The sequence below is a fragment of the Octopus sinensis genome, linkage group LG13 (genome assembly GCF_006345805.1).
Source record: "Octopus sinensis linkage group LG13, ASM634580v1, whole genome shotgun sequence".
Classification (NCBI taxonomy): domain Eukaryota; kingdom Metazoa; phylum Mollusca; class Cephalopoda; order Octopoda; family Octopodidae; genus Octopus; species Octopus sinensis.
The window spans coordinates 18,605,772-18,628,656 of record NC_043009.1 but is presented as its reverse complement, the minus strand read 5'-3'; the positions used below and the strand labels follow the sequence as shown (position 1 = coordinate 18,628,656).

Below are 22,885 nucleotides of genomic sequence, written 5' to 3'. Positions count from 1 at the left end.
ACCACTCGGACTGCTCAAGTACTGAGGTCTAGAGGGCGGAGTGAACACTGCCCACGAAAGACAAAAGAAAGAAAATATCTAGAGAGACATCAGATAAACAGGGGAGGCGCAATAAACAATCTGAGCTTCCCAGCAGCAGCAACACACACACACACAACAATCAACAACACGACCTTCACCAGTACTACCACTTACAACTCAGACTTCACAAGCACTATCAACCTTAGAGCAATATACACAAACAACACAAACAACACAGATCTTGTGACACATCTTAGAGACAAAACAAACATCACATTAGAAGATTTTGTCTTCCTGACGCAAAACGCACCACCACCACACATACAAATTCTAAAAGCCATACAACATTATAAAAACGAACTTCCAGAAGCTGTTGGGTCGTTTCAGAGAACCCTCTGCAAATGACTCTAGAAAAATCTCGTGGAAAAAACACACGAAGTAACAAGAAGGCCACCCCAGCAGAGAACAGTGCTAAGTAGAGCTCTTCTCCACCCTAATTATTATTATTATCATTTTTTTTAGCAGAATAGGTTGTATAAATGACAGGGGCCTCGGGTCGCCTTGGAAACAAGGTCACCTTTTAAACGATGATCAGAGGTCCTTCAGTGTAGACGTAACAGCCATTAGAGAAACCAGGCTTTCCGACCCACAGGACCTCATGACCCTTTTCGCTGTATACAAAATCTTCCCATCTCCGTGTCGATCGGTCGGGGGCAGTGGTGGTACTGCAGTGCTTTTCCGGAAAGGCCTGGATCTGAAAGTAAAGGCAATCTTCCTGGATCCAGAAGGTAAGTTGATGGTCCTGGATGTGAACAGTAGTGATGGCAGTGCCTTCAGACTGATGGCTGCCAATGCTCCGACAGGGGAAGGGCGTCCAGATTACTTCAAGCATCTGGAGGTTTTCCTAGGAACGTCTCGCACTTTAGTACTAGTAGGGGATCGGAACGCTGTTTTAGACGAACGTTGCGATCGCGTGGAAGAGAGGTGGGTGCAATGCCTCACACACCTGCTCAGATATTTTCAACCGCCTGACAGGTACCGACTAGATTACCCGAATGTGCCAATGTAGACTTGGACAAATCGCATCGAGTCATCTAGATCGTATTTAGATAGAGATTTTTGTAGGCCAGCGGATAAGGATAGTATAAGTTGTCCACAGTTTCGGATAGTCAGCTACACAGACCACAAATTCATGATCTGTACAGACTTAGATAGGCTCCATGGACAGAGTCCCGGTTACTGGAAGCTGAACACGTCGTTACCAGCGTGTCAAGCTTACAGAGACTGGATTAGCCTTTTAGTGAAGAGAGCGTTGACGAGGGCAAACTGGTGGTTTGCTCTTGAAAGGGCGATTAGAGTACAATCTTTTAGGTTTAGTAAGGCCTTAGCGGTAGAAAGAAATAGAATAGAAGATTTAGTTAGAAAGATAAACGAGACACTTAGGAAAGGTATCGCAACCGACGTGTTGGCGGTGAGGTTGGCCCTCGACCAATTTTTTGATGCCAAATGCGAAGGCTGTGTTGTCAGAGCTAGGGCACGTTCATTAAACGGGGAGGGGACTAAAGCCGCTCGATAGGCTCGAGTGGCGGAGGCAAAACGTGGCAGCAAAACCACCATTCGGTCTTTGGTGGGCCAGAACAGGCGTGTGGTATTTGAACCAGAGCAGATGTGTGCAGCCTTTCAGCAGCACTTTGCTCGACTGTTCGGGACGCGTGGTAGGATGGGTAACGAGTCAGACTTCGGTGTCTACCTGGATGGCCTGTCCCAACTCTCGGCGAGCGAGGTGGAGTGCTGCGAAAGATCGATAGCCGTCTGGTAAGTACAGGAGACGAGGAAAAGCTGTACGAGAGGTAGATCGATGAGTTTGGATGGTCTTCTCTACGAGTTTTATATTTCAAAACCAGGACTATTCACGACAGCCTCCACCTCGTGTGGGGGTGGGTAACAAAGCTGGAATGGTTGGGACTCTGATCAATTTAGATCAGTCTAAAGCCTTCAATAGAGTCGATCATCGATACTTGGCAGCTGTTCTCAAGGCAGCCGGTTTCAGTCCAGTCTTCCGTGCTTGGATCGCTGCTTTGTACAGCGGCATCTGCTCTATTGTTCGGGTGAATGGTCACCTGTCAGAACCATTCAGCATTTTGCACTCGGTCCGTCAAAGGTGCCCTCTCTCTTCCCTTCTGTATGTACTGTCTCTTGAGCCACTACTGCGGAAGTTAGAGTTATTGAGGCGTGTTCCACGTGATATAGGATGTGAGAAAAGTGTGTCTACTTACGGCGATGATGTCACCGTGATAGTGTCAAGGCATTGGCATATAAACCTGATTGGCGACACACTAAACGAATATGAAGCGGCGACAGGAGCCAAAATTAATGCAGAAAAGTCAGTGGTCTTGCAACTCGGTACCTGAAGGAACAAGTCCATGTCGCCCAACAGCGTCATGGGGTGTTGGACAGAATGTCCGGTTAAATTGCTCGGGATCTGGTTCGGTCCGGACCTCCAGATGGAGAAAAACTGGGACGAGGTGACGAACAGGCTGGCCAATCTCACCCAGAAATGAGCCGAGAGAAGCTATTCCTGAAAGGTCAAGTGGAGGTGGTGATGCGTACATCGCATCCGTCATCTATTACCGCTTGACCGTCGTCCCTTGCCCCATTTTGCTGGTCGACCAAGCTGGTGCACTTACTCTTCTGCATTCTGCAGAAGGGGCACTTTCCACTGGTCAGGCGCTCTATCTGCTGTCAACAGCCGCTGAATGGAGAGCTGGGTGTGTCTTGGTTTCTGATGCGCAGACATGCGCTCAGGCTACAGCATCTCCAGCGTTTTCTTGACGGTGAGCAGGTGTGGTCACCGTTTGTCAGACTCGCTCTTCCACAGCTCGTCTCATTGATTGAGCTGCACTCCTGGATTAAATGTAGACCGCGGAGGGGTGCTTGGCACCTCGAGTAACAGCAGAAGCAATCGATTGGTACGTATCCCGTAAGCTACAGGATAGCAGCAGCATTAACAGAAAGAGCGCCTCTTCTGGACTTGAAATCTATCCTGCTTACAACGCTAAGGTTTTGCTATCTAGGAACAAAATACTTGAGACGTAAAAATACACAAAGATACGCCACTCACCCCGTTCTGATGGAAAATGTCAGTTATGCTACACCAGCCTAGAAGATATCACCCACATCACCAGCAAGCTCTCCTAAAATACCCGCAAGATCCTACCTAAGACATGGTATACTTGCAAAAACTATTTGCAATGTTATCCGTAGGAAAGATTGCACCAAGGGCATGTCAGAACCAAATTTTTATTGGTGGAATATTCCAATAAAAACTGTAATCCGCTGCAAAAACCAACAAACCTGGTTTAAGTCATGCGCCATTGTTAAGGTCAGCTGGCAGATGTGAAAGTATTATCAAAACTTAGGAAAAAGAGAACATTTATGGTGAACTAATGCGCGACTTAGAGCTCTTATACCCTGGCTATAGATTTTCATTTATTCTTGTCATCGTATGTGCATTAGGATTTTCTAAGAAAGAGAGAGAGAAAGAAAAATGACACGTATCCTCGGAATCCAAACTATAAGCGACACAATAAAAATTTGTAAGACATTCCAGTCTCCATTGGAGATTCTTTAAATGAATCTTAGTTGAATTCATCTACAAAGACACATGTAAAAATTATCATGCAGACACACAAGCTTACGCACAAAGACCTGAAAACTAAAGAGTTATGTTCACAGAAAATAAGTACAGACACCTACATATATACAAAGCTCGAGAACTGGCTTAGCTCACTGTGTTTGCGAAGGGCTTGCACTTCAGGATGATGGACTTAAATCTTATAGAAATCCATGACTACATATACCTCTGTCAGTTTGTCTGTCTGTCAGTGTGTGCGCATGTCTGTCAGTGTGTGTGATGATACGTGTGTCTGCGCGCACATACACTTGTCCAGGATTCCACGCATTGGGACTAAACACAGAATCATGTGATTGAGAAGCAGGTTTCTTACCACACCCGCGCATACATGCACACATACATACATACATACATACATACATCATACATACATACATACATACATACATACATACGTACGTACGTACGTACGTACATACATACATACATACATACATACATACATACATGCATTATGGCTGCCCCCTCATTATCGAGTATGGCCATTGCACGAAGTTTAACTGTTACTGGTGCTGTGATCGAATGTGACTTTTTAACCCAGCTAAAGATCTACAATGTCTTGTACAAAATTGGCAACTGAAACCTTTACTGGTAATAGCCGGCTGTAGTTGTAACTGGGCTTCATGTACCTTTGCACGTCGTTTAAGTCCTCCTGCCGAATTACACTCTCTTCCACATGCCCGACAGATATGATTAGTATGGTGTTACACCAGGCCCAATTTGTTTTCCCAAAGCTAAACGTGCAGGGGAATTAACTCTGTGGATAAAAGTGCGTAGTTCATGTTCTTGATTTGTACTACCTATAATCGTCGTAACTCGCTCGTAATTCTATTTCTCTGCTAAGAAATAACATTTCCCAAATGATTACTGCTTCCTGTCGCATTGTCTAAATAGTGTCCACTTGGTGATATTAGAGTACAAATTTTTGGAAAATGTTCTTATAAAAAGAGAAAGATATGGGTACTTTTTGGTTATATAACCCCCATTAAAATAATTGGGTTTTCTTCTCAATTTTTATGAGAAATATCGGTATATCACCCTCGGTTATCACCCTCGTCCGAAAAAATTATTTAACTCTCGATAAAAAAAAAAAAAAAAAAAAAGTGAAAAGATGAAACATTTTATTGAATCTGATAATATTTTTATAACAAATCCTACAAAACAGAAATGATTAATAAACATGATTAAAAAACATTAATAAACATAGGCGCAGGAGTGGCTGTGTGGTATGTAGCTTGTTTACCAACCACATGGTTTCGGGTTCAGTTCCACTGCGTGGCACCTTGGTCAAGTGTCTTCTACTATAGCCTCGAGCCGACCAAAGCCTTGTGAGTGGATTTGGTAGACGGAAACTGAAAGAAGCCCGTCGTATATATGTATATATATGTATGCGTGCGTGTGTTTGTCCCCCTAGCATTGCTTGACAACCGATGCTGGTGTGTTTATGTCCCCGTAAACACAACAATAGAACAAGTACTGGGCTTACAAAAGAATAAGTCCCGGGGTCGAGTTGCTCGATTAAAGGCGGTGCTCCAGCATGGCCGCAGTCAAATGACTGAAACAAGTAAAAGAGTATGAAAATTGAAAAATTAATAAAAAACGAAAGCTGAAAAAATTATGCATCTTACTGAATCTGATAACATTTTATAACAAATCATACCATGTCTATTGAAGGGGCCAAACGTCAACAAAGTGTTGAAGTATTGAATCAAAAGGATCTCTTTTAGTCTGATCTCTTGTCACATAACCCCAGATTTTTAGTGGGGAGATAACCCAGTTTTTTAATGGGGGTGAGAGAACCAAAAAGTATTAAGATATGTTGTTAAAAGTAGCAGCTAAGGGACAGAAATAAATGTTTGTAGAACGCAATAATGCTGGGCTATCTTTCATCTTTTATCTTTTACTTGCTTCACTCGTTGAACTGTGGCCATGCTCAGGCACCACCTTGATGGGTTCAGGCAAACTAGTCGACCACAATACTTTTTTTTAAAAGCCTTGTACTTATTCTCTCGGTTACTTTGGCCGGTGTTGTAAACAAAACAAAGCAGATTGTCAAGAGGTGGTGGTGGGAGAACATACATACACACACACACACACATATATATTGCTGTATTTAGGGATGGTCATGTTGCCAGTCATGGCTAAACTGGCAACATGACAATCCCTAACTACAACAATATATATATATAAGAAATTAAAAAAGGAAAATACGAACACTTTTCACAGTTTTAATATAATTTTCAATATATCGACCGGTTTCGCTTTCGTTATTCATGATATTAAGGTTTACTTATTTGAATATGTATTTTCTTAAGAAGAAATTTTTGTCCATGTTGTGTGTGATGATATTGTGTGTGTGCGCGAGTGTGTGTGTGTGTGAACGACTAATTGTTGAGATTCGTGTTCATCCTGACGAGGGGGTCATTGCCTAGATACACCTTAACTCGTAATCGAACCGCTGCAGTGAACTGCCGAAATGGCCAGAGATACGTTTGACTTGATTTTGTGGAATTCTCTTACGTTCCTGAACTCTGACCTACCATGGTTTTTATGACATGAACTATTTTGAGATTTTTTTAATTGAGGGAAGTAATAAAAAAAATTTAGTCGATTGATATTTTATTTAGGTTTTTAGTCGCATGGCGCGCTTTGGAATTTTTCGTCGATTGTATATAAATTCTTGCAGGCCGTTCTATATATTTGTATTTTTATTTGCATATATATTTTTTACCTTCTGTGTTTTTTTTTTATATTTTTATATATGAATTCTTTTTATATGATAAAGGCATTGGTAATATTTATATATGATCAAATGTATGGAAGCGTGGTATTTTATAAAATCGTTGACTCGAATTTGATGTTTGTTCTCTAATAAGTGTTATATATATATATATATATATATATATATATATATATATATATATATATATATATATATCTGTATGTGTGTGTGTATGTGTGTGTGTGTGTGTGGTGTGTGTGTGTGTTGTGTGTGTGTGTGTGTGTGTGTGGTGTGTGTGTGTGGTGTGTGTGTGTGGAGGCGCGTGACTTAGTGGTTAGGGTGTCAGCACCATGATCGCAAGATTGTGGTTTCTATTCTTGGACCGGGCGACGCGTTGTGTTCTTGAGCAAAACACTTCATTTCACGTTGCTCCAGTCCACTCAGCTGACAAAAATGAGTAACGCTGCGATGGACTAGCGTCCCGTTCAGCTGGGGAACACATACGCCATAGAAACCGAGAAAACTGAGCCCAAGAGTCTGGCTAGGCATTAAAAAGGGCGCATTTATATTTATATATATACATATATACATGTATGTATACTCTCGTACTCTTTCACTTGTTTCAGTTATTTGACTGCGGCCAAGCTGGAGCACCGCCTTTAGTCGAGCAATAGTCTATTTTGCCGAACTGCTAAGTTACGGGGATGTAAACACACCTGCATCGGTTGGGAAGCGATGTAAGGCGGGGGCAAACACATACACACACATACGACGAGCTTCTTTCAGTTTTCATCCACTAAATACGCTCACAAGGCTTTGGTCAGCCCGAGGCTATAGTAGAAGACACTTGCCCAAGGTGCCACGCAGTGGGACTGAAGCCGGAACCATCTGGTTGGTAATAGAAAATGGAAGCTACTTACCACCAGCCGCTCCGACACCTACACCTACACCTATATATATATATATATATATATATATAGTGTTGTATTTCATAATGGTCATTTTTTCCAAATCAACACACGCACTATATATTCGTTTTTCGCTCGTTCATTGCCGTTCTTATTTTAGCTCATGTCCATTATCCGGAAATATTTCGTCACACACCTGTGACACTTTCCACCCTTGTGTATGTTCCTGCTCCTCTTAGTCCATTCTGTTATTCTATGATATGTATCTTCATATGCCCATGCACTTGCGTCTGTATTTGTGTGTGTACATGTGTACGTGAGTATGTACGTAAGTGTGTGTGTGAGTGTGTGTCTGTGTGTGCGTGCACGCACGCATCTCTGTGTTTCGCATTGTACCTTATGCCCTTTATATTGTCACCGTTATCGTTGTTCTTAGTAGCACTATGACCCTGCCCTCACCTCCATCCTCTCCTCCGTTGCCGCTGCCGCTATCCTTGATCCCAACTTTTGGTACCGTTCCTGTGTCTCTCTGTGTTTTTGTGTTCGTCCACGCTGCAGCCATCAAACCTTAGTATTGGTTTTCATATTGACTTCCTTCCTTCGAGATGTGCTTTGCAGGCATGCATGATATTTTTTCTCATTCACACGAATATGCATGAAACGCACATCACGCCGCACAACGCACACACTAGGTTACTTATACACAGGAACACACGCTCAAATACACACTCACAGGCTGAAGCGTTTGCTCACAATCACACATAGGATAGTCTCACATACATTCTATACACAGCCTCACACGCATATACACACGTCTGTTCGGGGACACACACGTACAAAAACGCTCATCACTCCACAAAATGCATGCACTGGGTTAATTACACACATACACACACACGCTCCCATACGTACACAAAGGGCCCACAATTTTAAGTTCGCCCACACATACATCCACACGCGCTCCCCCTCATTCATACATACACACTCATACACACCGTCATCACAGACACACATGTTTGCACACCCTAGTTCAGCCGGGTCCCTATTATTGTCTCCCTTTCACTCAGCCTCTTTCTTCCTGTCATTTCATCATGTTGAACCGTTAATCTCTACACATTTCTCTCTCTGTTTTTTTTTAATTTTATTTTTCATTCTCTCTCTCCATTTTTCCCTCTCAAATTTTCTCTCGAAGAGCGTAGGCTCGAAACGTCAAAGACTTTTCCATTCTTTCCGAGCGTTAAGCTAATACACCTGCTTGTTGTTTCCTTATGTGTCTTTATCTTTTGTTTTTTTGTAAATTTGATACGTGTGTGTGTGTATCTGTGTTTATCCTCCACTCCACCTACCACTTGATAACCGATACTGGTGTCTACGTCCTCGTAAGCTAGCGGTTCAGTAAAAGACACCGATAAAATAAGTTCCAGGCTTTAAAAAAAAGTGCTGGGGTCGATACATTCCACTAAAAATTCCTCAAGGCGGTGCCCAAGCATGGCCGCAATCTGATGACTGAAACAAATAATATATATATATCTTTGGACATTACGTTCTAAATTCAGATGCTGTCAGGGTGCTCTTTGCCTCTCATCCTTTCGGGGTCGATAAAATTAAGTGCCAGTTGAGCACTAGGATCTCCCCATCCCAACTGCTAAAGTTTAAATCCAATATTATATATATATATATATATATATATATATATATATATATATAATATATATATACTAGCAGAGATACCCGGCGTTGCCCGGTTACATTCAATTGAAGAATTAGACTTTTCTGTTATATATATATGGATACACACACACACACACACACAGACACACACACACACACACACACACACAACACACACACACACACACACACCACACACACACACACATATATATATATATATGTATATTAATATAAATACATGAAAGTACATGAAGTTTGTTAAAAAAAGGGGGATCATGTATATACCTCCTGGCTGTTGAGATTATAACACCTCGTTGTAAACAATGTTCCTTGTTTTTCCTTGAGGAGCATATACAAAAAGGTTTCTTTTGGTTCCTACTCTTGAGCAGCCAACATACAGTTGCCCATGCGAGAAGCAGGGCTCTTCCAAGAGAAGACCAACTACAGAGATTTGTTAATGGACATGGCAAAGCTGACACGAAGGGGGAATTGCAGTCTTCTGAATGTAAATGGAATTTCTGCTCCTGATGGAGTAAGAGGAATTCTTGGAATAAAGACGGCATCACCTTTTCCATATCCAGAAAGAATGATCGCCTCGATAACGTGTGACGTCATTTTCTTTATCACCAGTCGTGTTCCATTGCAAAGTCTTGGTGGTTCCAGATTGCGGAGTAGCATTACAGGAGTTCCAACTTTAAGTGCTAATATGTATGGAGGTAGTCCAGGAGGCTCCAGTAAATTGAGAAATTCAGGAGGATAGTTCACAACTTCATTTATATCTGGAATTGTATCAACAGACTTGTAAGTGTGTATAGTGCCGGGAAGAGAATGCATTAGCTAGCTGTTGATTAATTTTGTTAACAGCGACGTTTTTTAGGGCTAATATTGCTCTTTCACACAGCCAATTGTGATTTTGGTAGTTTTGTTTGAAGTTGGGAAAGACTTTGTTTTTGAGGAAAATGACCACACTTCCATTTGTCTTGCAGCATCGAGAGGCATCTTGCCTTCACCAAGTGTCAAAATGTCCAGTGCAAACTTTGTGGATATTTTGTCGCCGTGTAGCTGAGGATTGTTAGTGGTGAGACTGAGGATTGTAACATGATGCCACAGGGTAGAGGACTTTAGGCATGCTTGAACTTCATCTGCTCTAGTGCCTTTCGGAATGACAGGAAGAGTTTGCCTGAAATCACCTCACAACAGAAGCGTTACACCTCCCATTGGAGCCTGACAGTCTCGGATGTCTTTCAGGGTTCTATCTAATGTTCCCAAAGCTCCCTTGTGAGCCATAGTGTACTCATCCCAGACAATTAGATGACACATTTTAAGTACTTGTCTCTGATCTGAGCTTTTGTTGATGTTGCATGAAGGCATTTCGGATGCTGCTAAATTGAGTGGGAGTTTAAAAGTTGAGTGTGCTGTCCTGCCACCGGGTAACAAAGTAGCTGCAATGCCAGAGGAGGCTACAGCTACTGCAATGTCCTGATGCTGCCTAACTTCTGCAAGGAGAAGCTTTGTAATAAATGTTTTTCCTGTCCCTCCAGGAGCATCGAGGAAAAAGATTCGTCCCTCGCGTTGGCGTACACTGTTAAAAATAGTTCTGTAAGCCTGCAGCTGGTGCGGAAGTAATTTAGGCTCATTTTCAACAATGTCCTTTGAAAGCGCTTGAGTGTCGTAGGTTGTTTCACGAATGACAGCAGTGGGAAGGCTATTTGACCCTGACCTGAATGCTTGTGGCAGGCCATACGTCGACAATTCATTTCCACCCAGTTTAGCAATTCTGTCTTCAATGTCAATGAGTGTTTTGTTATAGATTTCATTGCTGATACCCTCCATGTCAGGATAGAGCAGTTGAGCTTGGTGCTGAAAGTCTTCAGCCAGGTTGTCTCTATATTTGAGCCATAGAGTGGCCGGATCACACAGTTCGCATGCCTGTAGTAATACTGCAAATAGTGCCCTGAGACTTTTAGGTGATTGTGATAAAGCAGCCTCTCCTAAAGTTGAATCCCATTGTGTACCATCTTCTAACAGACCTTGTCGATAGCAGGCTTCTCTGTATGTTGTGCAGACATGTCCATGAACGGTTTTTAGGGCCTGGAAAGACGTTGGCCCTCTGACCTCATGCAGTAGTAGACGAAGGTAGAAGCACTCTTGTTGAGTGGGATGCACTGTGTATACTCGCCCAAAGCAAGTGTGAAACTTAATGCCAGGGTATCCATGAACATTTTGACCTGCTTTCCGTGGGGCCCATTTTTTCCATTCCAAGTGTAGTGCGATGGAATCTGTGGATACAGCAAGGTTTGAGCGAATGGATCCACTTGACAAAGCTTGAAGAATGCAATGAATGTGCTATCCCTTGGTTCCTCTGCCAACAGAGAAGCATTAGCATCGGTGAAGTACACTCTTTGACCATTTTCCAGGTGCACTACAAGCTGTTGAATGGCGGGGTGTCGTTGATGAATTGGAAAGCCAAAGATGCGCCAGAAAGCGTCATTGCTACTTATGTACCGTCCCAACTGATAATGCGTCACCTCATCCTGGCAGTATTCTTGTTGAAGTCCAAACATTGCAGTGTCAGAACCCTTGTTTACATATATGCAAACGTATTTGATGGATTTAACGGAGTTGCAAAACTCAACGTTGATGTGGGCATTGAAAGTCTTTGACAGGAGTGGGTAGTATGGAACAATCCATCTATTAGCAATATCGTGCTGTCCGATAGTTGCTGTGAAACCTCCGTCTTCTGGTTTTCTGCGTTTGTATGATGGATACCCATCAGCACCTGTCTGAGTTTCTTGTAGGAACCTCCTTGGAAATCTTTTTGAACATATGCTGTCCTTCAAGCATGGTGTGTTTATGTTGAATCCACGCCCACATGGACCCTGTACCATGTTTGCTTTAACTATTTCGTATAGTTCTTTGTCTAAAGCTGGATCAGGAAGCTCTGCAGAGATTATCTTGTCGATGTCATTGGGATTGATCTTCGCTGAGAGCCAAAGAAGGATATGAGCATGTGGAAGGCCCTTTTTTTGCCACTCGATTGTGTACATGTCACATTGTATGGGCCCAAAGACTTGCCCTTTTTGTATGAGTTCCATGAGAGAGATTAACTTCAGATGGAAAACTCAGGCGTTGAGATTCCGGTTCGAATGTAAGGCAGGTTTGAAAGTGTTCCCAACAGTTATTAGTTGTAGTGGTAGAGTGTCTATGCCGAATATGTACGTATGCAAGTATATATATGTATGTATGCCTGTATATATGTACAAAATCCACTGAGAAGGCTTTTGTTGGTCTGAGGCTACAGCAGAAGACACATGCCAAGTCACCACACAGTGGGACTGAACCCAGGACCATGTGTTTGGAACGTAGTTTGTTACCGCACAGCCACACTTGACCCTATGTATGTGTGTGTGTGTGCGTATGTGTGTATGGGTAGATATATTATGCATGTATATATGTGTATATATATGTGTACATATTACATGTACATCTATATATATACATCTACACATAAAATACAAAATACAAAGTTATATCTTGATATCGCTAGTGATAACAATACTCAAAATATATAACAGACTGGAATTGTAGGCCCGTCTCTTGCAATTTCGATCAATTGGATCTTGTCCTCCCTCTTTTATAGAAGTGTACGGCTGCAACGAAATTCATTTTTGGACTTTCTTCTATCGACGGTGAAAATATTGTCAATTTCCCCAAACAGGGACACAATTCAATTTTTAAACAATAACCAAAGTCCCTTCTCCGAAAGGGGGAGGGTAACGATTTACAATTATTTAACAAATGCAACACAACAACGTTTCCCTGACGAGGAACCAACAAACGTGAGTACAATAGTCAAACAGTAATAATAATAACAACAAACCTTTTTAATTTATCCCCATTTATGTGAAACCACTTATTCAAGTTCAAGTCATTGATGCAATTTTATACGAATTGCTAATACACACACACACATAATAAGGGTGAAAAATTGAATATTAATTTGATTAATATGAATTGAAAAACAGTGGTGTAGCATATAAGACCATAGCGGATCTTCTAGCAAAATGGATGACCATTGTTAATGGTTCATCCCTGTTATATAATACTTTAACTTTAATAGTTTCAGTATTAAAGTGAAAGTGTCTGCATTGCAAAAGAGAGATGTTTTTGTTTCACTTTTAACACGTAATACTGAAATAGTGGAGAAGATATGATATTGCTGTGGGAAAAAGTTTAGTTTTTTGCCGATGGCACTCCCCGGACCTTAAATAAAGCATGTGTAAAATTTGAATGAAATTGGTTGTGTAGTTCTCAAGTTTTAGGGAAACACACAGACAGACAGGCACACATTCTCAGTTCTATATATATATATATATATATATATATATATATATATATATATATATATATATATATACACGAGCAAAACGCCCCCCGTCCAATGGACGGTGCTGAGTTGTCAAACATTTAAACCAAATTCTCTCAGAACAACTTGTCCGACTGATTTAACCTAAATTTGGGACACCAGCAAAAGAAGAAATAAAAATAGACTTTTTGTCTATTCCAATGAAAAACGATTTTATTCACACAAATATGCAACCGAAGAGTTTAAAGTACCAGTAATGATAAGGCTGTTGACTGGGAGAACACAAACATGGTTTAAATAGTAAGCTTGGCAAGAAAGAAACGTGCCTTTAAGCAGTACAAAAACAACAAAAAATGGAAGGTGCAGTTATGTACATGTTGACGGAAGAAACGCAGGACAAAAACGAAAGCATTGCAAATGGGTTAGCTGGAGGTAAATCTAGATGGAAAAGCATGATGAATTTATGAGAACGTACCGTTGAAAGTTGTCAAGATTAATGTCAACACAAATAGGCAAGATGTACATATTTTAAATGTAAATGCTATGCAATTGAACTTCAGCTTTAGGGAAATAACTGTCTTCTCACCGTAAAAACACCTTTGAAACAATAACACAATTATAAATAAAATGCAAATGTATCGCATTTTCATTAAAAAAAAACTAGTCAATTGTAGGTTAACTGTGTACGTTTAGAAAATGCAAATATTGCACAATTAAGAAGTAAGCTAATAGTCTTTTGTTTCTAAAATTGAAGTATTTTGACTACATTCACCTTGAAATATAGCTCAAACAATCTTGATTGAATACAATAATGGTTTTCTTTCACTAAAAAACACACTTTTTTTTATTCAAAGCTGTAAGGCAACAAAAATCATTTATTAGCAAGAAAATAGTATTTTCTTTCTCGAATAAAAAGCAATCACTGTTTTCTTTTCATTAAAAAATAATTAAGCATGCCATTATTTCAATAAAATTTTTGGTTTTGTTAAATGAAGTTAAGGCAAAAAAAAAAACTTATGGAGAAACCAAATAGTCTTTCTTTCCTTCTAGCCAAGTTTGAAGAAAATATCTCTTTTGCATCTTACTTTTTTGGCCTCTTAAATATACTGCATTTTGCGCAAACTGCACGTGCATTTTTCTCGCGTACGCGTAGTATCGATCGCAACAGATGATGTACTTGCGCGTACAAATGCAAGTTCCCACGGTTTTATCGTTCGCATTCTCACCTGGAATCGATTTTTGTAATTTTTTTCAAGACTTATACAAAAGAGGGAGTGGTGTTTCCACGCACGAAAAAAATATAGGAAAATGTGTTGTTGAAAATGCACTTAAATTTCAAAAGTTCGTAAATGTTTAAAATACATTTATTTACATATATACCAAACTAGTTTCAACAATATTTAAACAGATCTGAGAAACCGTAATTTCCCCTTTTTTTACTATTTTAATTTTCACACTTGTTTTTTTCAGTATGACTTGTCAACCACCACTGAAATTAATGAACCTTGTACATTCTAACAAATTAATATACAGTTTTAATTTCAAACTTACACTTTCTGTTTTGAACATGATAATTTATCAACATTGAAACATTTTGATTTATCAACATTGAAACTTATAACGATGTTTTTCTAATTTTACACTTTTACCATTGATAAGCCAAAAAATATTGTTGAAACTAGTTTGGTATATATGTAAATAAATGTATTTTAAACATTTACTAACTTTTGAAATTTAAGTATATTTTCAACAACACATTTTCCTATATATATATATATATATATATATGAGTTTTCACCACATGACGTGATGTAATAGGTTTGTACTGTGTGCTTAGTTTGGTTTACCATTAAAACTCCGGCCTAAACTGCAATTGAAAAATGTGGTGCTCTTGCAGTGGTTCCTCATTGAGCGAGTGGATATTAATTAAAATAGAAAAGGAATCAGCAAACCCTTTGGCATCACTCCGGAACACTTAATTTAAATATAGAATATAAACATAGTGCAGAGTAGTTTTATGTCTGTGTGTTTGTACAAACTGCATTGACAACATATCTTTTTGTTAATTTTTCTGTGTCTGCTTATTCAATTGCTTACTTCCAGATAATTTTTTAACTTCATCCTTTCTTCTAATTTCGTGTCTATCGATTAGATATATCCTATCTATTTCGCTTTAGGCTGGGAATGAGGTGTTTAGGTTCTCCAGATATTACTGGATATGTAGTTATTTCCGGGATGGTTCACCCGTTTATATTTATTAACATTGAATGTCATTTTTAATGTTAGTCTAACTTTTCTTCAGCAATATTATTTTTTTTTCTTTATTTAGGTACAAAATGTAAAGAACCAAAGTACTTCACTTATGGGCAAATGACAATTAAACACAACGGTGGGATGATTACATTTGACTGTAAAGCCGGTTATCATCTATTTGGATCGCGGACTCTCCAATGTGACGGAACCAAATGGAATACCACTCTGCCAGCTTGTCTCAGTAAGTCACAGATTTATTTGTATATTTTTTATTCATTAATTCTTTCTTTTGTTTTGTTCGTTCAATAATTTAACTAAACATACAGAGGAACACCAGATTAAATAACAGAAATTGAGTCCCTTGCTTTCTTCGTAGTCGTTTTAAATAATATTATTATTAAACATATATTACTGCGAAGGTGTATATAACCGACTGAATGCTAATGTATATATATATATATATTATATAATATTATATTATATAAAATCCGTTCTCTCTGTCTCTGTGTGTGTCTTCTAGGATCTCGGGCATCCTCCATCCGATTGCGCTCAAATTGATATGTAGATACCGACGGTATCAGGGCGTGTATAAGTCTTGAAAAAAATTACAAAAATCGATGTGAGAATGCAATCGATAAAGCCGTGGGAACGTGCATTTGTAAAATCGTTTTTCTTGGAAATAGCAAAAAGTCTATCTTTATTTCTTTTTTGCTGGTGTCTTAAATTTAGGTTAAATCAGTGTTTCTCGAAGAGGAGCCCTATGGGATGGTCGGACAAGTTGTTTTGAGAAAATTTGGTTTAAATGTTTGACAACTCAGCACCGTCCATTGGACGGGGGGGGGGCGTTTTGCTCATATATACATATATATTTATGGAGATGTACTCGCATAGCAAGTGATTTGATCTGAGATCGTGTGCTGGAACGAAAACAATTGCAGCGTGGAAGGTGTTTGTGAGCCATTTAAGAAACACACAAAAGCCGTTCGATTCACTTCAACATTTAAGTTTAAAATTGTCAAAATATTTTCGTCGCTAAAATCCACGACCTGTTCACTGATGCAGCACGAATTTTTCTCAGTGAACAGGTCGCGGATTTTAGCGACGAAAATATTTTGACAAATTTAACTTATATGTTGAAGTGAATCGAACGGCTTTTGTGTGTTTCTTAAAACACCTTCCACGCTGCAATTGTTATATGTATATATATATATATGTATATATATATATATATATATTATATATATATATATATATATATACATATATATATATATAATATATATATATATATATATATATATATATAATATATATATATATATATATATAATATATATATATATATAAACTAACAGTCCATCGGTGTTCTAATTGATCCGGAACAGCCTGCTAGTGAAATTAATGTGTAAGTAGTTGAGCACTCCACGAGCACGCACACCCTAAACGCAGTTCACGGGAGATTCAACGTGACACATAATGTGACAAGACTGGCCTTTTGAATTACAGGTACAACTCGTTTTTTTTTTGCCACCTGAATAGACTGGAGCAACGTGAAATAAGGCATCTTGCTCAAGGGCATAACGTACCACCTGGGATCAAACTCACACACTTAAGATCGTGAGTAGAATCCCCTAGTCACTAAGCCACGTGTTTATATATATATATATATATATATATATATATATATATATATATAGCGGTTCGGCAAAAAAAGAGACCGATAGAATAAGTACTGGGCTTACAAAGAATAAGTCCCGGGGTCGATTTGCCCGACTAAAGGCGGTGCTCCAGCATGGCCGCAGTAAAATGACTGAAACAAGTAAGAGTAAGAGTAAGAGTAAGAGTATATGATTAGTAATGAATATGATTGCATGATTAACCTACGAACAAAATAAAAATTAATTCAATATCTTTGTTGAATAAATGTTTAATATACTGGTTAGTCCAACTTAATACTTCATGACTTCAAGTTTATTGTCCAAGTCATCTTTCAAGTAAATAAACGGTTGCGACAGAACTGTATTCCACGTGTATTAATTAATACTGCAAAAGGCGGCGACCTGGCAGAAACGTTAGCACGACGGGCGAAATTTCTTAGCGGTATTCCATCTGTCTTTACGTTCTGAGTTCAAATTTCGCCGAGGTCGACTTTGCCTTTCATCCTTTCAGAGTCAATAAATTAAGTTCCAGTTGCATACATGGGGTCGATCTAATCGACTGGCCTCTCCCCCAAAATTTCGGGCCTTGTGCCTAGAGTAGAAAGGAGTGTTAATACAGAAATCTCATGAAATAAATGTTACAATTCTCTATGGATACCCTACAGATATGAAAATGGAAGTCACGAAATGCTAAGCTGAATTATAACCAATATATTCTGTGTGTGTGTGTGTGTGTGTGTGTGTACATGTGTGTTTTAAGTTAATATAAATCTTTGAAATAAATCTGCAAGTTATTGTTGACATGTTTTACTAAATTTTATGCGAAATATTGTTTTTACAATTCAATAAAATCAAACGCCAGAAGGTTGCACAATTCAGTTATATCGCTGGTTAAACTTGCTTTAAGCAAACGTGTTGGAAGAATAGCCAATTCAGCAGCTATTCTTTTCATTACTAAAAATGTGTTTTTTCCAGAGGAGACTAATCTATTGTCAGTATTAGTACAAGTAAGTATGTATTAGTACGAGTAAGAATGCGTTGTGTTGCCTGGTTAATGTTGCTTAGTTCGTGTTTTATTTTCTTCCTGAAATTTGTTCTTGGAAATTTATGTCTAATACGATGCATATGAAAATCTCAGTTCTTGGCTATAATTTATTCATATGAAATAGGATTACAAATATAGGATATCTTACAAGGTTAATAGGGATTATCTTAGAGTAGAAATTAAGATATTTACTCAGTATATCAGGATGGTCACAGGCCTGATTAAATGGGATAGCAGCACCACTTTAATTAACTGGTTTGGCAGCAGCGAGAATAAAGCAACTTGCAAATCCACCCAGTTTCAAATCGTGACTTTCCACCGTTTAATATCGAAATACCTTCTCTTGAATGCCCTTCACTCCGGCAAAGAATTTACTAGAATTAGTGACAACTTTGTCAGAATCACTATGAGCTCTACGAAGTCATCATTCTTGTTTCACCCATTGTTCGACGATTTCATCTGGAGCAACGATGGGGATTACATCATAGGGTTATTTATCATGGTTGCCTTACAAAAACATACATACACACTCCCCAGTTCGGTCCTGTGTATGACCAGTGTATGACGTCATAACAATGACTACATGGAATGGCCACAACATGAATACGTTTAGGAAGCGTGTTATAAACATTTACAAAGATTTCCGCCTAATTATAGCTATTGCCATCAACTTAATAGAGGTTGATTTTCCTGAATGTAAGACATGCGAGTGTTACTCCTGCAGAAATTCTAATGAGAAAACTGTTTGTATCTATAGAAGCCTCATCCATTCCTGCTATAATTAGGAACCTAATCACAGGCATCGGCAGAAGAATCCCCAATCTACTAGGGAATTAGGGGACAGAATCACACCCCATGATAACGAGATATTGATGAGTATGTGTAAAAAGAGGATTCTTCCACTCCGCCCTCAAACCGAAGAGACTGAGAAATAATGTAGAAAGAAGATACTTGTTACTAAATAGAGAACATTTCCTAAGGAACGACAGGTATCTTAACCAGTTAAATGCCCATAACATCAAGGTACTTGGCAAAAAAAAAACTCAAACCATGGACGCGATTCATCATGTCAAAAGCTTCGCATGGAGTTCCGACGAGTTTATGACATCCTACATCGAAGGTTACCTCCATGCAATTCAAGAACAAAAAATCTCCGCCAATCTGTCTGTCTATCTGTCTGTCTATCTATCTATCTATCTATCTATCTATCTATCTATCTATCTATCTATCTATCTATCTATCTATCTATCTATCTATCTATCTATATATATATATATATATATATATATATATATATATATCTGTCTGTCTGTCTGTCTGTCTGTCTGTCTGTCTGTCGTCTGTCTGTCTGTCTTTCTTTCTTTCTTTCTTTCTTTCTTTCTTTCTTTCTTTCTTTCTTTCTTTCTTTCTTTCTGTGACAGGAAAAAAATTCAAGACGTGTCCCCTGAAATAGAAATAAGATGGCTGGTGTAAGCCATACCAAACTACTGCGACTGCGCGCGAGTTTATTGCCAAAATTATGTTTCTAGCATTCAGCCTTGAAATCAGTATTTTTCTCATTCGCCGCAGGTACTCTCTTTTTGTCTTTTCCTTTATGTCGTTGTGTTTAATTCCATCTGCCTCAAGTATTCCCAGGTACTTATAGCTGGATTAGGGTTGAAATGCCTTCATCATCTCACCCTTTGGCAAACCTATGCCTTCCTGACAAGCTTTCCTCGTCTCATCATCATCGTAGCACATTTTGCGATCCCAAACTCCATATTATTATTATTATTATTATTATTATTATTATTATTATTATTATTATTATTATTATCATTATTATTATTATTATTTTATATTTGAGTTTTGCTTTGCATTGTACAAGTTGGCTCCAAGTCTCACTCAGAGACCCCAAGAGACAAGTTAGAAGTTCATGTTGGGGTTATGCCTAGGGTGCCATATATTTGGTTTTGTACATAGTGTTGTTCTACAGAGTGTTTAAGAAAACAAAAAAATTATAAGTTTGTTTTTAAATTGGAGATTACATAGACAGTATTTTACATAGAGTATGGGCAGTTCCCACGAGCACTATCTTTTGAACTTCTGCCATTTTGGCAGGTTTCCTGGTATCTGAGCTAGGTAGCAATCAGCCCCTTTTGCTATCATTCCCAGGGCACCTATGACAACAGGTATTGTTTTAGTCTTCAGATTCCCCATTTTGCCAATTTCTATTTCAAGATCTTTATACTTGCTCAGTTTTTGGTAGGTTTTGACAGATACGTTTATATCGATTGCGACAGTCATATCAATGAGGAGGCATGATTTTTGCCAGAAGTCTTTCAATATGATATCTGGCCTATTTGCATCTATTATTATTATAATTATTATTATTATAATTATTATTATTATTATTATTATTATTATTATTATTATTATTATTATTATCATTATTATTATTATTATTATCATTATTATTATTATTATTACTACTACTACTACTACTATTATTATCATTATTGGAGCAACAGGATACATACCAGCTCGGCTGGAGCAAAATATGGCTGGACTTGGAATCTTGGAGAGAGAATATAAATTCCTAATTCATATGCTATATCACGATATCTGGGACTATAAAAATCCGCGAGACCATAAGATTTAAAGGTTGACAGTTGAAACAAGATTGCTACTAAATAGGTGGCCGGTCAAACTTTACTCAAAATCAGTGATTCTCAACCGGGGTCTGTATGACCTCTAAGGGTCCATAATAAGATTGGGTAGGGGTGGGGGATTCCACGCAAGCAAAAAAATAAATTGGGTCTGCAGTATTATTTTAAGGGTCTATGAAAAAAATTTGCTAGAAATAAGTTTCTTTCTTTAATGATTTACATAGTCCAACCCTACGCAAGTGAATGTGTGATAAGCAAAATAGGAATTTTGAAAGAAGTATCTATAAAACTAGTTTTCAAACATCAAAGAGCTATGGAGTCCGCCAGGAATCAAAACAGGAATCAAAGAAGTCTACAAGTAAAATCTGCTTTAAATTAAAAAGTGGGATCTTTTCTGTTTGGTTGCACCTGTGGAAATTTTAAAGTTTAGTGAAAATTTTAAAATTTGGTGTATTGATTTAATTTTCCACGCTGAATCTCAGGGGCCAATTCACTTTTTTCAGAAACTTAAAAAAAAAAGTTACAGAGGTTTAAAGTTTGATCATTTTTACCCAGTCAGAAAACAATTTGAAAGCTGTCATTTTGTGCGTGACTGCACGTGTTGTCAACTGTAAATAAATGAAATATTGGCAGATTTCTGCTGTACGCATGCCTGTTTTTGTATGTGTGAGTGAATTAGATGAGAAATGTGTGAGAGTGTGGCTGAAAGCTAGCGGGACACAAAAAGAGATGTGTAAATGTTTGTGTATGAGAGTGACGAGGACAGAGAATTTGATTGCATAATTGAGAAGGGGTGGTTGATAGCTACTAGGACAGAGAGAGAAAAAGAGAGTGAGCATGTTTCTATATGAGAGAGAGAGAGAGAGAGAGAGAGAGAGAGAGAGAGAGAGAGAGAGAGAGAATTAGACAAGAAATTGAGAGACTGTGGCTGACAGTTGGGTACACACACACTGAATGAGGAGAGAGGAGGCTGGAGAGATAATTAGACAAGAATTGAGAGCGAATGTGTGTAAGAATGTGTGTGTGTGTAAGAATGTGTGTGTGTGTGTGCGTGTGTGAGAGAGAGAGAGAGAGAGAGAGAGAGAGAGAAAGTGTGTGTGTGTGTGTGTGAGAGAGAGAGAGAGAGAGAGAGAGAGAGAGTGTGTGTGTGTGTGTATGTGCATGAGACAAGTTGAGAGAGAGTTAGATAGTAGAATTGAGAGAGGGTGGCTGATAGCTAATGAGGCACAGGAAGAGAGTGTACTGGTTTGTATACGAGAAAGAGAGAAATAGAGAGAGAATTAGGCGAGGAATTGAGCGAAAGGGAGAATTACAGAGAGGTATTTAGAAAGGGTGGATGGCGCTCAGAGAGACTGTGGAGACTGTGGACGTAAGTGAAAACGAGAAAGAGAGGGAATTCGACAGAAGAATAGTGAACAGGTGGCTGACAGCTAGTGGGACACAGAGAAGAGAGTGTGTATGTTCGTTTAAAAAGGTGAGAGAGAGAGAGAGAGAGAGGAGGAAAGAGAGAGAAAGAGAGAGAAAGAGTTGGGGTGAGAGAATTAGACTATTAGGAATTGGGTGTTAAAAAAATAATCCAAGGAAACTGGTGGGCTACATCGGTAAGACTTGTATTATGTGGAAAACCGTGTGTGTGCCTCTATGTGTGTGGGTGGGTGTGTGTCTGAGGAAGTGTACGTGTGTCTGTATGTGAGGTAGTGTACTTGCCTCTGTATGCATGTGCTGGTTAGTGAGAGACAGGAGGGGGCGAGAGAGTGAGGATGTTTGAGAAAAGAGGTTTCCTCAGCTGTTTACAGAGAACTGCAATGATTAAAGTCAGTTGCCTGTTAGTTGCACACAAAATGCAGGCATTCAAAAAGCCCAGTTACTCTTCTGTTGTTGACTTAGTCTGGCTGT

The 22,885-nt window shown here is 38.9% G+C and overlaps 1 protein-coding gene across 1 annotated transcript in view; it reads left to right on the top strand.

The window, feature by feature from the left end:
- The window catches only part of LOC115218511 (sushi, von Willebrand factor type A, EGF and pentraxin domain-containing protein 1-like), a 322,239-nt gene that overhangs the window by 139,591 nt on the left and 159,763 nt on the right, over positions 1–22,885 (top strand). Inside the window, exon 3 of the mRNA XM_029788371.2 lies at positions 15,715–15,879. Within this exon, the coding sequence (XP_029644231.1) occupies positions 15,715–15,879 (165 nt within the window). The remainder of the gene's footprint in view (positions 1–15,714; positions 15,880–22,885) is intronic.